This window comes from Corticium candelabrum, chromosome 22 (assembly GCF_963422355.1).
Source record: "Corticium candelabrum chromosome 22, ooCorCand1.1, whole genome shotgun sequence".
NCBI classification, from domain to species: Eukaryota; Metazoa; Porifera; class Homoscleromorpha; order Homosclerophorida; family Plakinidae; genus Corticium; species Corticium candelabrum.
The window spans coordinates 952,790-967,700 of NC_085106.1; the positions used below are offsets into that span (position 1 = coordinate 952,790).

Here is a 14,911-nt window from a genome sequence, read left to right on the forward strand (position 1 = left end):
CGATCACATGTAATCACAATATGTTATAACTATTTTGCTAATCTGTATTTTAATTGATTGTAATGTGAAGGAGTATTACGTGTACTCTGGGCACTTATCAGTAGAAATGTACTGTATCTCTTGTGCACATTTTTATACCTACTCTAGAGGTAATTCAGTTTACAGTTGATTTAAAATCTGTATCAGAGTCTGCCTCTCCACTTGCTTCCAGTTCATCCATTTTTGCCGTGTTTCTCTTTCTCACAGCAGCAATCGCCACACTAAGACTACTCATGTCAATTCCAAAGCGAACGTGATTTCTTGACGCTTCGCTGTCAATTTTGCCGTTCGAAGATTCACTGTACCTCATCGAATAGTCAGCATTCCTAACTACATGACCCAGTGGCTCTACTGGGTCTTTGACTGGTTCTGATTTCAACTTTGAAGCTGCTTTTGCAGCAAGCACGCTCTTCAATTCGATTATCATCTTCAGTGGATCTTGGGTGTCATATGGAATCTCCTGCTCATTCGAAATCAAACAACAGAAAATTACAAATTTCATCAAAAAATTTGCGTGCATTTACAGATAACTGTTGATCCAGTTTGGACGACCTAAAACTAGATTGCTTGTCATCACTGTCTTCTGGAGGGACATACGCCTCATACACCTGAATGATCAAACGCTACTCTCTCATTATTAACAGAAATTTCAATGTCATAATAACACCTCATCTTCATCTTCATCTGAGTCCAGCAGCTTATCCTTCACATTCTTGCCACAAGCCACATGCACATCGTCTTGTCCTGACAGGCAACATATGGGGTTATCGAATACCTTACTTTGGCTAGTAATGTTAACCCATAAATCTAGTTGCTATTTTCATCATCCCAGACTATGGGGTACAAGTATGATAAGATATTCCAAGTGCCCATAAACCATCACACTACACATTCCTCCAAACACACAGATATACATACTCAATGGATCTGGAGACTCAAAATTTTAATAGAACATACAAGCACACAGACATACGTCTCACCTTCTTCACTGTCTGCTGCATTACTGTTGTCAGTGCTATTTGTATCTAAAATATATATTTCACACCAACCGGAACGACATTGACAATATAATCGTCAGCTTACCTTCCAGTTCAGGATGAAGCAAAGAGTGCAATTTGCTAAGCAGTAAACAACACGAACTCTTACACGCCGATACATCAGACTCTAACCATTCACCAATTGCTGAAATAGAAACAACTAGCTGATTTGCACTCTTGTGGTAGAATATAAAACTTTAACCTTCTACAGCACTGGGACTACTGTTGTACTCTACAAAACAACAATGTCAAATAATTTTGATTATTGATGACAACAGATGTAATCTGCAATGTTTTTATTATTGACTATAATCACTCTATACTCAACAGAAATTATAAAGCTCAAAATGCTGTCTGTCTGCGCGTCTGCCTGCCTGCCTGCCTGCCTGCCTGTCTGTCTGCCTGTCTGTCTGTCTGTCTATCTGTTTGTCTGTCTGTCTGTCCAATACATATATTTCATACATTGAAACTAGTACACTCACACTAGACTGTAAAACAAACAAGCAAGCCCGCAGGCCCTACGCTAAAACTAACTGCTAACGCCTAAACAACTGAAACGAGTACGACTCAAAATTCCATGAGTTACACTGAGCAAGTCTTGAAAGTTTTCTAGTAATTACTCTTGCATTACACCATTGCAACGCAACAGAAGTACAGCATCGCCAGTATACAATGAAGTCAGTGTTGTTGTTCTGTCCATCTTCGTTAACTGAAAGGGTTGATAGATCACGTAATAGACTCTGAGTTCTTCCACCCCAACGACCAAAATGTTCAAACACAACAGGTATACATGTTGAAGAATTCCCAAAAATGTCAAACTGCTGACCATATATCTGTCTGTCTGTCTGTCTGTCTGTCTGTCTCAATCTCTACAAAGTACAAAACACTTCAGATAAGCAGATTCTACAGTCTGATGTGTTCACAAGACAATCGTGTTCGTCGCCTAGTAAATCACAAGACGTCTGGAGATAAGGAGGATAATCATCACAAATTTAGGTCTTCAGCATCAACAGCATCTTTACTCCAAGATGTAACTGCTGTCGATAATAATGGTAATAACGCAAACTGCCAGATGACATCCATCATCCAACTTCAAGACACAAACACGCGCCTAGCATCTAAAATCTTGTGTTGCACAAGGATCTGTGTTTCGACTTCCATCATGTAAAGGAGAAGAAATATGTTCAAAAGTTGTCTCAAGATTCAATGGCAAGACCTTTTCATTTGTTATTAACAGTATTGTTGATGTCTTACCACACAAACGTCAATCTGAACAAGTCGCAAAAATCAGACACCAGGGAATGTCCACTCTGTGACTCTGATCAAACCTTGATGTATGTGTTGAACAATTGTTCTGTTTCACTTAAGACCAATCAATACATTTGGCGTCACAATTCTGTTCTAGCAGCTCTAGTCGAGTACACTGAAAAGGATCTAGCTAATAGTTGGCAGATTACTGCTGATTTACCTGGACGGGTATATCATCACCATCTGATATAGGAGACATAGTTGCTTGGTCCAAAACACACAAACAGATTGTTATATTCAAATTAACAATCCGTTTGAGGAAAACTTAGCAGATGCTCCCAGACGAAAACAAGATCGTTATGCACCACTTTGTAAACAAATATCGAGTTTGGGTTGGTGGACAAAATTGCATACTACAGCGGCGTCGCGTGGGCGCAAAAAGTGGTGGGGCTGACTCACTGCTGAGGCTTCGGCTCTGGTCTTTGATATTAATTTTTTTAAAAACCCCGAAAAGTGGTGGGGCTTCAGCCCCCTCTAGCCCCTATTATGCAACGCTGCTGAAACTACTAAAGTTGGTTCAAGAGGTCTTTGCACATTCCAAGCTTACGATCAATAGAAAAGTTTACCAAGTCACAACATTCCCAAAAGTTGTTTCGTTTCCTTCTGCATAAATCTGCAGAATTGTCATCGAATGCTCATATGCAATATGGTGCAAGCGAGACAAATCTGACTGGATAGAAACTGACTTGTTTTCATAGATATTATAGAAGAAATTTTAATGTTAGAAATAGTATATGTAGTGATTAGATAGTATCTAGTGGTTCATTGTTAGTTTCTGCGCCACATCTGTATGTAAACGCAGGGGTCACAGATACACCCATGCATTTATGGAAGAATAAAATACTGTCTGTCTGTCTGACTGTCTGTCTGTTGTCTGTCTGTCTGTCTGTTGTCTGTCTGTCTGTCTGTCTGTCTGTCTGTCTGTCTGTCTGTCTGTCTGTCTGTCCGTCTGTCATTATATCTGTCCTCATGCCTACTTGCCTGCCCATCACCCATCCGTCTGCAGTGCTACTGTATATCCACATTAATTTACTCACCATCACTCTCTATATGCTTGACCAGCTCACGCACTCTGGTGCAACACAACAACAAATTATTAGATGTGCTACAAAAAATCCCTAGTTCAAGCACCTAACAAGGGCCGCCTGAAGATGGACTTCCATATTGTTTGCTGCATAAAGAAGAGACGTTTGTCTAGATGTCTGATCATCATGAGTTTTCAGCATCTTCGAAATAACAGCTGTGTGGCAGTCTTCTAAACAAACAGATTGCAAACAAGAATTTGCTAGATATCAACAGCATCAAACTAACCGATCAAAAGCCTCTTCTGTAATTCTAACGCTTCGTTGTTTGTAAGTTTCCAATGAGAAGACAGCTGCTGGAGACTTGTTAGTGATGACTTCAACTGCTCACTTGTTCTCTTCAATTTTGGTAGTGAAGAAATTGTAGACTTTGTGAAACTCAGTATTAAACGTCGAAAGTACTCGGACGTTTGACTTCTGATCAACTGAAGTAACATCTACATACCAAATGTTCATACACTGCATTGTAACTAGAAAAACATATTTGCAGTTGACAGTATGTGGAGTGGACTGTAAGTCCATTCGTACATCCGTCTGTATGTCAGTCTGTCCATCTGTCTGTATGTATGTATGTCCATCCATCTGTATGTATGTCTGTATGTCTGTTTGTCCATCCGTCTATGTCTGTCTATTTGTCTGTCCATCTATTTGTCTATATCTGTCTGTCGTACTGTTTACTAACTTTCAGTTGAGCTAATGACTTAGGCAAGTGTGATGGTTGTTCACTAATTGAAAGACTCTCCAACTCTACAAACGCTATATAATGACTTGAATCATCAATATAAGCATTGACAGGAACTCTAACAATAAAATGCGGCAGAGTAAGAATTGCAGAAATTTATTAGTTGAGTACATAATAAAAATACCTCTGCACCAATTGACAGGTTGCCTTCCTCAAACCAATCAAGAATGATGTACCTTCGTTTGCCATTGTAACTCGAAGTGCAGGGCATCCACGAATGTCTCTCACGCCAGATGTCTCAAACTGATCTTCATTACTAGAAATAGATCATACTCAACAAACCACACACACTGTGTGTGTATGTGTGTGTGTGTGTGTGTGTGTGTGTGTGTGTGTGTGTGTGTGTGTGTGTGTGTGTGTGTGTGCATGTGAAACATCCAGGACCTTGCAGGGTTGCAAGTTCAAGTCACAGTAATGGCGAGCTATGGCATAATTTCCTTGGACAAGAAACTCACACACAATTGCCTCTCTCAACTCAGAAGTATAAATGAGTACCTGGTCTTTGACTGGGGTGGCAAAGGCCTCCGACTGCGACAAAGTCCATCAGCCACTGGGGTCAGATGGGACTTTGGGTGCCCACACCACAGTTGGCGTCGCAGTCGGTGCTACTGCGAGCACCTGGCCAGGCTCCAGGAATTGCTTAGCACGGCCCATAGCTCCTACTTAGTGCACAGGAACTCAGCCATCTGGCTGAGGGCATTACCATTAATGACAGCTCCTTATCCATTTGCCATTTGCCATTTGCCATTGTGTGTGTGTGTGTGTGTGTGTGTGTGTGTGTGTGTGTGTGTGTGTGTGTGTGTGTGTGTGTGTGTGTGTGTGTGTGGCATCATCACGCTATATTTTTCAAAATTTCAAATGTTGATATCAATAATAATAACAATTAATTGAATTTGAATTTTCTCACTGACACAGCGTTTTACCTTAAAAATCCATTTGCAATCAGCTCCTGCTCCTTAATTAACTTGATTGACCTTCCAAAAATATTAAAACAAATACCAACAGTGTTGAGTAGCTCTTGAACACGTGTGACATGGTGCTGCCAATGGTCACATATCGTCAATAAGTAGAACTCCAATGTAAGTAGAGAAACCGTTACCAATCCCAATAGCATGATGATCACTAGCAATGCAACATGCAATGCAACAGAGATATCCGAAGATGCCAGAATCAGTTGAAAAGAGAAAGCAGATATAAGACCACATGTGGCAACAACGTTGACAATGGTGATATCCCTAAAACTTCATCTAAAAAACTCAACTTTATTGGTGAATTGGAGAGACAATTACATGGTGTTCTGGCATCTTGCTGGTCTGTTGAAACATTGTGGATCCACAGAGTGCAAAAAATGAGAGTCATCAGCATCCAAAATATCAGACGTCAAAACTACATTTGTCATATTCCATATCATCTCATTGACATCAATCTGCACATAAAATTACATACAAGAATTCAAACATATATTGCAGACTTAAACTCCAAAACAGGAACGTAGCCATAACTTTGGAAGTGGTTCGGTTGAAAATGTCAGTACATACGTATAGATAAAAAATTGAACATGCCATCTCATGAAAGATGAAATGTTGCAAGTGTTGTCCTTCTTGCTAATTTTTTGTGATTTTTAGACTTAAAATTTATCAAGTCTGTCGGTCATGCAATCATGAGATGAAGGATCCCGCTTTGCCTGACTACTCTGCTCCTTCAAATCCAACTTTAGTAGACTTGTTAAGTTACTACATTAGAATTAACATAAGAAAAAGTAACCTTTCTTGCAAAATACTCTAGCCAGAAACCAGAATGAAATGAACAGATATGTGAGCTGTTTATCTAAATATGTGTTCTGATCTGCGGGGCTGCAGGCACTTGATATGAGACTGTCTACAAAGTGATTAAATAACAACTTATTTAATCAGCTATACCCTATTTCGGAAGTTCTCGCGAACTGTCCATTGGTGAAAGTACAAGCATTGGAAAGTAGCCCGGTTGAAATCAGACCAACCGGACCGGTGGCTACGTCCCTGCAAAAACTAACAGTCATTCATGTTTAGTACAATAAACTAAAAAAGGTAAAATAAACTGCCATTAAAGATTGATATTAACGTTAGAGATTGATATTAAAATAAAAGCAGTGCGGGATATAACAGTTGGTCATCCAACATTTGACCGACCAAATCACGATTACTTCTGACCATATTTACCAAAAGGTTAGTGCATCTGTCCAGGCTTGCAGCAAGGACGGCCATTTCGATGTCCAATAATGCAGATGATTGAGTGCGTGTTTGCTCAAGCATACAACGAGACTAGTCGCGACTCTTAACTGTGGCATAACACTATAGATAAATGCAGAAAATATGTAACATGTTGACAGAGCTTATTGTGCAACGTCTGCGCCTTGTTACACACATAAATGCTTACAGTCACTTTTCACGAAAATATGCATGCATACTTTATATTCATAAATGTCAATACATTGAAAGAACAAGTAATACTATGCTGCTGCTGCAAGCTGAATTAGAATGTCCGATAACTTTTTGTGAAAATGTCCGGCCAACCACAAGTCGTTATATCCTGCACTGTAACAGTACAGAAAGCAGCTCAAGATTAAGAATACAATAAATAGTCTTAAAATTTTAGCCACATTTATAAGAAGGAATTGATTAATATATTTTAATTTTTTAATTTTTAATTTTTATTTTTTATTCTTATTTTATATGTACACCTTGCTAATCGATTACCAACAACGAATCTGTGCATGTTCGTAATGTCTATTAAGAATACAATAAATAGTCTTACAATTTTAGCCACATTTATAAGAAGGAATTGATTAATATATTTTAATTTTTAATTTTTACTTTTTATTTATTTTATATGTACACCTTGCTACTCGATTACCAACAATGAATTCGTGCATGTTCGTGATCTCTATTAAGAATACAATAAATAGTCTTACAATTTTAGCCACATTCATAAGAAGGAATTGATTAATATATTTTAATTTTTTTAATTTTTATTTTTTATTTTATTTTTCTATTTTATATGTATACCTTGCTACACTCGATTACCAACAACGAATTCGTGCATGTTCGTGACGTCTATTTTACCTACACAACTGTATATAGTATTAAATACCCTGAATGCGTGTATATTTAAATTAAAAGACACTGACCTTAGAAATAGTGCAATAATCAGTGAACCATTTGTATCTTTTTATCAGCCATCTCCATCTCCAACTCTGTGTTTCTCCACTCTCTTTAGATCTACAAGCCTTTAGGCTTCCATCTGCTACAATTTCAACCTGTTTGTTATCTCGGCTAGCCGTAAAATAATCGTCCAGCCCGACGCCTGTAATCAAACATTCTAGACTCGAATAAAAATGTCAAAATCTACGAATCTGCTGTGACCTTTCAAATGATTGTCGAGAAAAGAGCCCTATTGATTAAAATACTCAACGATCAGTTAGCAAAGCAAGTAGATAAGGGCAGTGAAAACCTGAAAAACAACTTCCTCGTCATCTGTCATTGCATGTTGTTGACATCAACGGAGGATCTGGATAGCAAGGCTAAACATTAATTAATTAATTAATTAATTAAACAAGTAAGTTTGTTTGGTCTTAATTATGATTGTAATTATTATTTGTCGCACTGCAATCTTAAATTTTTTAATTTGTAATTAATTAGTTAATAAAATAAGAAATATTGATAAAATAATAATTAATAGTAAGTAATTATTAAAAATATGCTGACGTAGTTTTTGATGCAAGATGGGTTGCTTGGTTCACAGGTTTCTGACAGTTCAAATCCATATGGTGTCACTTCAACACTTACAGAGACTCTAACCAAGCAACTAAGTAGACATCTTACACGTCGAGAAATTTGTTAGAGAAAAATGTCTACTTTTCGTGACATGCACATGCTGGAATAACAACAGCAGAGTAAAGAGACTGTCAGATGGTAAAGCACACGCTGTAGTAAACAACACAACACTCTCTATGTCACGAACACAAATAATGCATCCATGCTATATCTAAAGGTCAAAAAGGTAAAGCTCTGTATGAAAGCTCTCTCATAACTGGCATACATATCGCTTCTATGTCCCGTATTTGGTTTACTGTCAAGGACTTCTTCCATAAATCCAATGTCGCTAGTCCTAGCTGCTTGTCTGAACCATGTCGAAACAAGCCTGTTCTCGTACTCTGTAGTATCCAATGCTCGACAGACAGTGGAAGTGGCATGCCAATAAAATGAAATATTTTCTCAGCACTTCTGACTGGAAAACGTATGATCTCTTCAAATCGAACTTGAAGGTAGTTCTTCTTAGCTAAGATTTTGTTGATCCGTAGAGCTGCTTCTGTGTTTGCTTTCCACAGTTCGGCTAATAATTTGTGTGGTAAAACCTTTGGTCCTTGTGAACTAAAGTAGTTTCGGAGATTTTCATACTCTTGAGCAAATAGAGTTTCATTTCCACAAACATTTGGAAGCTGACTAAGCATATCTTTGAGACGTTGTTCAACTTTCCATCGAATAAACCGATTGTCTTTTTCATCCAAAAGAGAATTAATCCAGCTTCGAGGGTCACGCACAACAAAGATCATCTTCAGTGAAGAGCCAACTACTCTAAGCAGCCATTGGAGCTTAAGATTCCAGCTTGCACTAAGAGAATGAAAAACGACTTGTGCATTAGGATAAGTCAAACGATGGGTTTTCATGTTGGCCAGATGGTTTCTGATGTTTGCAGAAAGGTCAGTATTGACATTTAGATCCATGTGTTGGAGTGGATCATTGTACATAGATTTAAACCAGTCACCAATCTGTGGAAAGTTTTGAACATCAGATGACCAATGACAAGCATCAACAAATGGGTCAACCAGAACCTCTTTTTCTGGTAGCTGAATAGCAGATGTAGGGAAAGACATCACGAAAAAATCAGTGCGACCACCAAACATACCACTAACAAGAGTTGAACCACACGAAAGAAGTGATGTAATGAATACATTCGGACGAAGAACTGGAGACACACTTGTTGTCTGTTTCTTAATACTGGAAAACTTGGTTATACTCTGTGCATCGCTGACCTTCTCTTGCCCATGATTGACCTTCTCTTGCACATAAGTGACCTTGTCTCCCACAAGATTGATCTCCTTGTCCACACTATGGATCTTCTTTTGTGTATAATCACGTACTTTGGAAATATCCAAATCGGACTGTATCTCCTTCCTGTTATCTAATTCTTTCAATATCTCATCCTTGTCATCAACTAGATCACCATGAAGGGCTATAGCTTCATGCTCACTAATACTAGATGCTAATTTCATCAGAATAGCAGCAAGAAGTACAACAAAAGCCAGCAGCAGTATATATTTCACAAACATCCTCTTTCGAATTTGAAAAAAAGGAATAATTAAGAGCAGTAAAGCTGGAATTAAGAGCCATTCATACCTAATACCCACGGACTCACCACTATCCAAAGTTTGTGCCACGTTACCAGTAAACTCAACTTCCTTCAGCTCATTCTGCTCCTCAAGCTGCTCCTCAAGCTGCTCCTCAAGCTGGTCTTCAATCTGCTCATTGTTATGCAACTCTTTGGCAAACTCCTCTTCCTCTAAAATCATGAGAGGTTGTTCAAATTCATTGCCCTCTTCAAATAGTATGCCTGCAGCCCGTGAAAGTTTAGGAAGACCATGCTGGATAACTTCTTGAGTCCCATGTCTCATAACAATTGTATCCAGACCAAATCTCACACAGAAACCATCTGACATATTGACTTGTGCATATCCCATAAAACCCAGCCAGGTGTGACGTGATTTTGCATCCTTGTAATCAGTCACAATTGAAGCAGTGTATACTTTTCCGTTAATTCCAATTGTTACTTGAACTCCAATATCACTTTGCTTCAGAAAATTAAACTTAGTAATGTGGGAACCTTCTGCAGCAAATAGGTAAGCAACACGAGTAATCGACTGGGTCAAAGGTACAGAGACATTCAGCATATTTGTCTTGCGAACTCCAAATTCAGCTGGATAAGTCAGTGAATTAGTTGTTGCTTCCAGCTTATTTTGATGTGACGAAATCCAATAAATGTTTTGTTTTTTCTTGTTGTGCTCAATAAATGCTTGAGGTGATACACCTGTACCCAACTGTTTTATGAATTGGAAAGGAACATGAATATTGTGAAAGTAAGCATTAGACACCTTCAGTGCACTCCCATCACGTAACAGTATGTGATCCAGTACCAACAATGTCTGTTGATCCAAAAGCAGTAGTGCACGATATACGCTTCCCAGCAACAACTTAGACGGATATGCTCCTGCAGCATCTCCACTTGTAAACAGCATACCAGCCTGCTCAGTTGCAGTCACGACATCCGCCCACGTTCGTTCAGTGCTATCATCTTTATACTCAATCCACTTGTGACACTCACCATTTTGACCTTGATGAGGCGAATAACATTTTGCCGAAGTAACTGGGCCAAATGTTAACACATTATTAAGAAATGTGTATTTTGGTCCATAGAAAGCTTCAGTGATAAATGGCTCACCATTTGGAAAAAACACAAACGAATTCTGATCGGGATGTTCATGACCAGGGTTAAATGACATCCATCCACTTATCCAACGATACAGTTTTTTCTTGGCTATAGAATAAATGGCCCGACCATGCAATGGCCCTGACTTGAAAGAGACATATGTGTGTCCATTCTCTTGACCTCCACCATAAGTCACTGTTCCCCAGTCGCTGAACTTGATAAGCTTGTTATACTCACTATATCCCTGGAATTGTGGTTTTAGCTCAAGGTTAGTAATCTTGAGAGCATCAAGATTACCCACATCAATTTCAAAAGGCGATTTTGGAGAAATCTCAGCATTATACCATACAAACTCTGTGTGCAATGTGCACCACCGATGTGCCTTTGCAGGTTGCAGAGCACCAGGAAGTTCTCGCTTCTCTCGTATCTTTGATGCCAGCCAGTTTCCATAACCATTTTTCATCACAAAAGCATCTAGAAAGACCAACTGACTTTCGGGTCCATAAAACCATGTTCGACTTGAATCTGCTATCCCGACTACTTCTTGAAATCCAGGCAAGACAGTCGCCAGATAGAAACGAAAATGTTGTTTCAAAAAGAAACCCCTCGTGTAATCTTGTTTCATGTGCCTTTGAGCAAGGTAGACAAACTGAGTGATCGATCGACCAGTATAACTTCCATATGACACGCCTTCCCCTAATGAACCATCAACAACGAGATTGAGCAAACTAAGCGTTCTTTCCATCAATAGAAATGCATGATCTCGCCATTTAACCGCCTGACTTTCATAAGGCATGACGACCACAGAAGCAGTGAAGAGAGCCACGAGGTTCGTAGCAACATGATTATGAATATACTGCTGACCCCAAGATGCAACTTTGCTTCGAACAAACATCCTGGCTGTAACATGTTTCAACTTGTTCACATACGTTGTCCGTCTCTTCTCATTCAGGTACGAGAATAAAAAGTCAAACGCAGTGGCAAATCCCACAAGAGAGTGAGCGACTGGCACATCATCTGCTGGACTAGACTGCACCATCCAGTTAGGTAAAAGAGCCATACGGTCCATATACGTCAGAGTCAAATTCACTGCCTCGCTGTCATGGGGTCTCAGCACACAATACATGGCCAGAGCTCCAAGATGATTGCCATAGTGTTCATTCCAAGAGCCTGCGAACTTGTTCCAGTTGAGTGGAGGAAGGTAGAAAGCTGGTTTGGCTTTGACCAACTTCACTAAGTCTTTCATCTCGGAGACAATGTGCCAGTGCGTCGAGTCAGCCTTCTGTCTCATTGATTCCACATCTGCCGAACTGAAGTAGAGATGAGGATGAGGGACGACGACCGACTCGGCAACCATGAGAAGACAAAACAACAGCAAGTGTGTGCGCCACATGGCATATGCTTGTTGCTAATGATTGCCTACTGTGTTCGTCTTTACACATCCAATTTACACCCACTCGTTTGACACAACCTACACTCTGATTGCGAGTTCAATCCCTGGGCGTCCTTTGCTGCATTCGCACAACGTGCACACTATTCAAATACTCGGAAACAACGTTTCTACCATCTGGACGACATATACAACCTAGAGGCCCCTCCTTTCTAGCACCCTTAGTGGGTTCTTTCAGTATCCCGTATGTTCAAAGTATGCCTCTTCCTCCAGCTCTACAGGCGCGATTGCTAAAGCGAGGAATACTGAAAGATGCGCGTAAGGATTTCGGTAACTTTTAACAATATTTCTAGCTGGGTCTCTGCCCTTTTTCAGCTGCGAATGATGACAGTTCCAAGGATCAAGTCGACGCGACGAATGTGTGTTTTGAGTGTTCTGTCTGGTCTTGATGTAGTGATATAATGTCTCTTCTGTGTGTAGAGAAGTAGTGTCGTCGGTCCTGATTGGAGGGAAGTGCCGGATGAAGAAAGGTGGATGATTTTGTGTCTGATGTAGGTGTGGTGAGTAGGTCACGTGGTGTGTTGTCTAGTGGATACTATTACTGGTGGAATACGAATACTGGTCGAGTCTCGTGGCTCCCTCCGAATGGTAAGTGCAGAAATCAGATGAGAGAGATAGGCAGTGTGTGTGTGTGTGTGTGTGTGTGTGTGCGTGCGTGCGTGGTGTGTGTGTGTGTGTGTGTGTGTGTGTGTGTGTGTGTGTGTGTGTGTGTGTGTGTGTGTGTGTGTGTGTGTGTGTGTGTGTCTTCAAACAACTTACAAGCAGGTAGGATTGCTTTCGTATCTCTGCTATCTGACCACTACTGTATTCTCATAGATTCACCTGCCTGCATGCAAGGCCCGGCCCATACAGACAGATAAATTTGTGTATAATTTGTGATACTATCTCAGCTAACAATGCTCGAATTTTATCAACGTAGACCCTGAGTGTGTAATCACCATACCAGCATCTCAGCAGCCAACGACAGTAGATGAGGTAGTCATGGTACCAGAATTCTCTTCGGTTAAGCTTGACTTGAGACAACGCAGAGACAAATCGGCTCCTCATAGCAAGAAAGACAAAGGTAATTCATCCAGTGACGTCTGCCCTGCAACTAATTGATTTGTGATTTTGTACAGGAAAGCAACGACAGCATTCACACCATGCAGAGTTGGATCCCATGGATCCTTCATCATATTCTAATGCCCCGAGGTATTCAACAACTTATCTACTGCCAGCTTGTGTGGATGACAGTAACTGTAATATTTTTTGATTTCTGGTGCAGAGGGACGTGGTCTAGTGGACTGAAACCGGAAGGTGAGGCAAAGACCGGTGTGGACACGACTGCAACCGGTCCTCTCTACCAAATGCGTCCGTATCCGAATCCGGGAGCCATTCTCAAAATGAATTCAGAAGAAGAGCAAGCGTCCATTGGACCAACAAAGAACTAGCTTAACTACTGTACTACAGTCAATATAATACTAAAATGATATATACTTCTATACCTCTAATAGATTCGTTGAAACATTGATTTGAATTGGCTCATCTCTGTAGACTCTTGGTCATTACGAAATCTTGCAGTTCCTTGATTGTCGACGTTGGTGACGATTGCGTTCTCTCCGTCGTGCATTCCTTTGCTGTTCGCCTGTTGTTGATTGGTTGGTATTTGATGGAAACATGGCGCAGATGACACACTCCCTTGGCTCACGTGAGTGTGGACAACACCAACCGCGGCGGCGAGCCGACTGGCTTGGAGAATGAACACCTGGAAGACAGCTGACGTTATGCACAACTATGCCCACATTGAAGACAGACAATATGCAACACTGTGCAAGAAAATGTGGTGTGTGTCACTGTGTGTGTGTGTGTGTGTGTGTGTGTGTGTGTGTGTGTGTGTGTGTGTGTGTGTGTGTGTGTGTGTGTGTGTGTGTGTGTGTGTGTGTGTGTGTGTGTGTGTGTGTGTGTGTGTCAACAACATATTCTCTAGCATATTACTTACTGGATAACTGATTTGTTCCTTCAGATACTCTTCGTCTAAGCTGTTCGTGTTCTCGTACAGACGATACACTCTGCATAGTAGTACCAGCCCAGGATCGTCGATGTGCAGCTACTCGTGTTCCTAGATATCATCAGATACAACAACAGAAGTCACATATGCCACAGACACAATGTAGTCACCAGCTCTCGGAGGTCTCCTCAGACTTTGATGACCATCCTGTATCACAGCATGAGCGCGCTGATGCCCATCCGTCCTTGGACGTTCAAAGACACTCCTCCTATTACTCATAGATGCTCTCTCTTGCCTAAACAACAAAATTTCAGAAACAGAACTGACACGTGTCGTGGTCTAATGCACCTTGTATCTCGTTGAGTGGACCTACATGCTTCCATGTAAAGACCAACAGCATCTTCAAGCACTCCGTCACAAAGCAACAAATAGTACTGAGCGACAGACCTCGATGCTGATGTCACTGTACAAAAGGTCTCCACGTCTGCATCTATTGAGTCTAAATGTGAAACGTTGGATGCTGCGTCGTTGTGCACAGCAGCAATAGAAGTAGATTCCTCATTCGAGTAATGAGACAAAGATTGCCCCTGTTGTCTCTGAATTCCATGCGAATCACCATATGGTGGGTAGTCCCTTGGTGTTCCAGCACTGACTGGACCACTTTGCCTTGATAGTTGATGAGGAAGTGTTGGTCTTCTTGATGTGGGCAAAGGTGGTGGAACATCATTGAACTGTGCAGCACCT

General features: G+C 40.5%; 4 protein-coding genes across 5 annotated transcripts in view; 1 reads left to right on the forward strand and 3 right to left on the reverse strand.

Moving 5' to 3' along the window:
- Positions 1-73: 73 nt before the first annotated feature.
- On the reverse strand, positions 74-7,733 carry LOC134197022 (uncharacterized). 2 transcript variants are annotated; one of them, XM_062666254.1, is made up of 16 exons: positions 7,698-7,733; positions 7,610-7,637; positions 7,375-7,550; positions 5,498-5,634; positions 5,132-5,443; positions 4,333-4,464; positions 4,149-4,266; positions 3,696-3,903; positions 3,516-3,636; positions 3,422-3,456; positions 1,279-1,308; positions 1,123-1,221; positions 1,020-1,064; positions 707-783; positions 564-647; positions 74-499 (listed from the first exon to the last, which is right to left on the reverse strand). In XM_062666254.1, the coding sequence occupies exons 1-16, from the start codon at positions 7,725-7,727 to the stop codon at positions 155-157; spliced, it is 1,977 nt and encodes a 658-aa protein (XP_062522238.1). In that variant the 5' UTR covers positions 7,728-7,733; the 3' UTR covers positions 74-154. The 2 variants fall into 2 exon arrangements, with proteins under 2 accessions (XP_062522238.1, XP_062522237.1); XM_062666253.1 differs by having other exon boundaries at positions 3,516-3,639.
- A 443-nt stretch (positions 7,734-8,176) lies between these two features.
- On the reverse strand, positions 8,177-12,316 carry LOC134197354 (dermatan-sulfate epimerase-like protein). The gene has a single exon (XM_062666655.1). The coding sequence runs from the start codon at positions 12,121-12,123 to the stop codon at positions 8,239-8,241; it is 3,885 nt and encodes a 1,294-aa protein (XP_062522639.1). The 5' UTR covers positions 12,124-12,316; the 3' UTR covers positions 8,177-8,238.
- Positions 12,317-12,357: 41 nt separating this feature from the next.
- Positions 12,358-13,685, forward strand: LOC134197556 (polyglutamine-binding protein 1-like). The gene is made up of 7 exons (XM_062666901.1): positions 12,358-12,438; positions 12,496-12,539; positions 12,601-12,650; positions 12,710-12,768; positions 13,100-13,243; positions 13,299-13,371; positions 13,445-13,685. The coding sequence occupies exons 1-7, from the start codon at positions 12,378-12,380 to the stop codon at positions 13,608-13,610; spliced, it is 597 nt and encodes a 198-aa protein (XP_062522885.1). The 5' UTR covers positions 12,358-12,377; the 3' UTR covers positions 13,611-13,685.
- LOC134197555 (uncharacterized) overlaps positions 13,544-14,911 on the reverse strand; it is a 4,199-nt gene continuing 2,831 nt past the window's right edge. The window contains exons 5-8 of the mRNA XM_062666900.1: positions 14,516-14,911; positions 14,338-14,462; positions 14,159-14,278; positions 13,544-13,924 (exon numbers count right to left, since the gene is read on the reverse strand). The exon at positions 14,516-14,911 is cut by the window's right edge and continues 473 nt beyond it. Coding sequence (XP_062522884.1) covers positions 13,725-13,924; positions 14,159-14,278; positions 14,338-14,462; positions 14,516-14,911 — 841 coding nt within the window. The 3' untranslated portion in view covers positions 13,544-13,724. The remainder of the gene's footprint in view (positions 13,925-14,158; positions 14,279-14,337; positions 14,463-14,515) is intronic.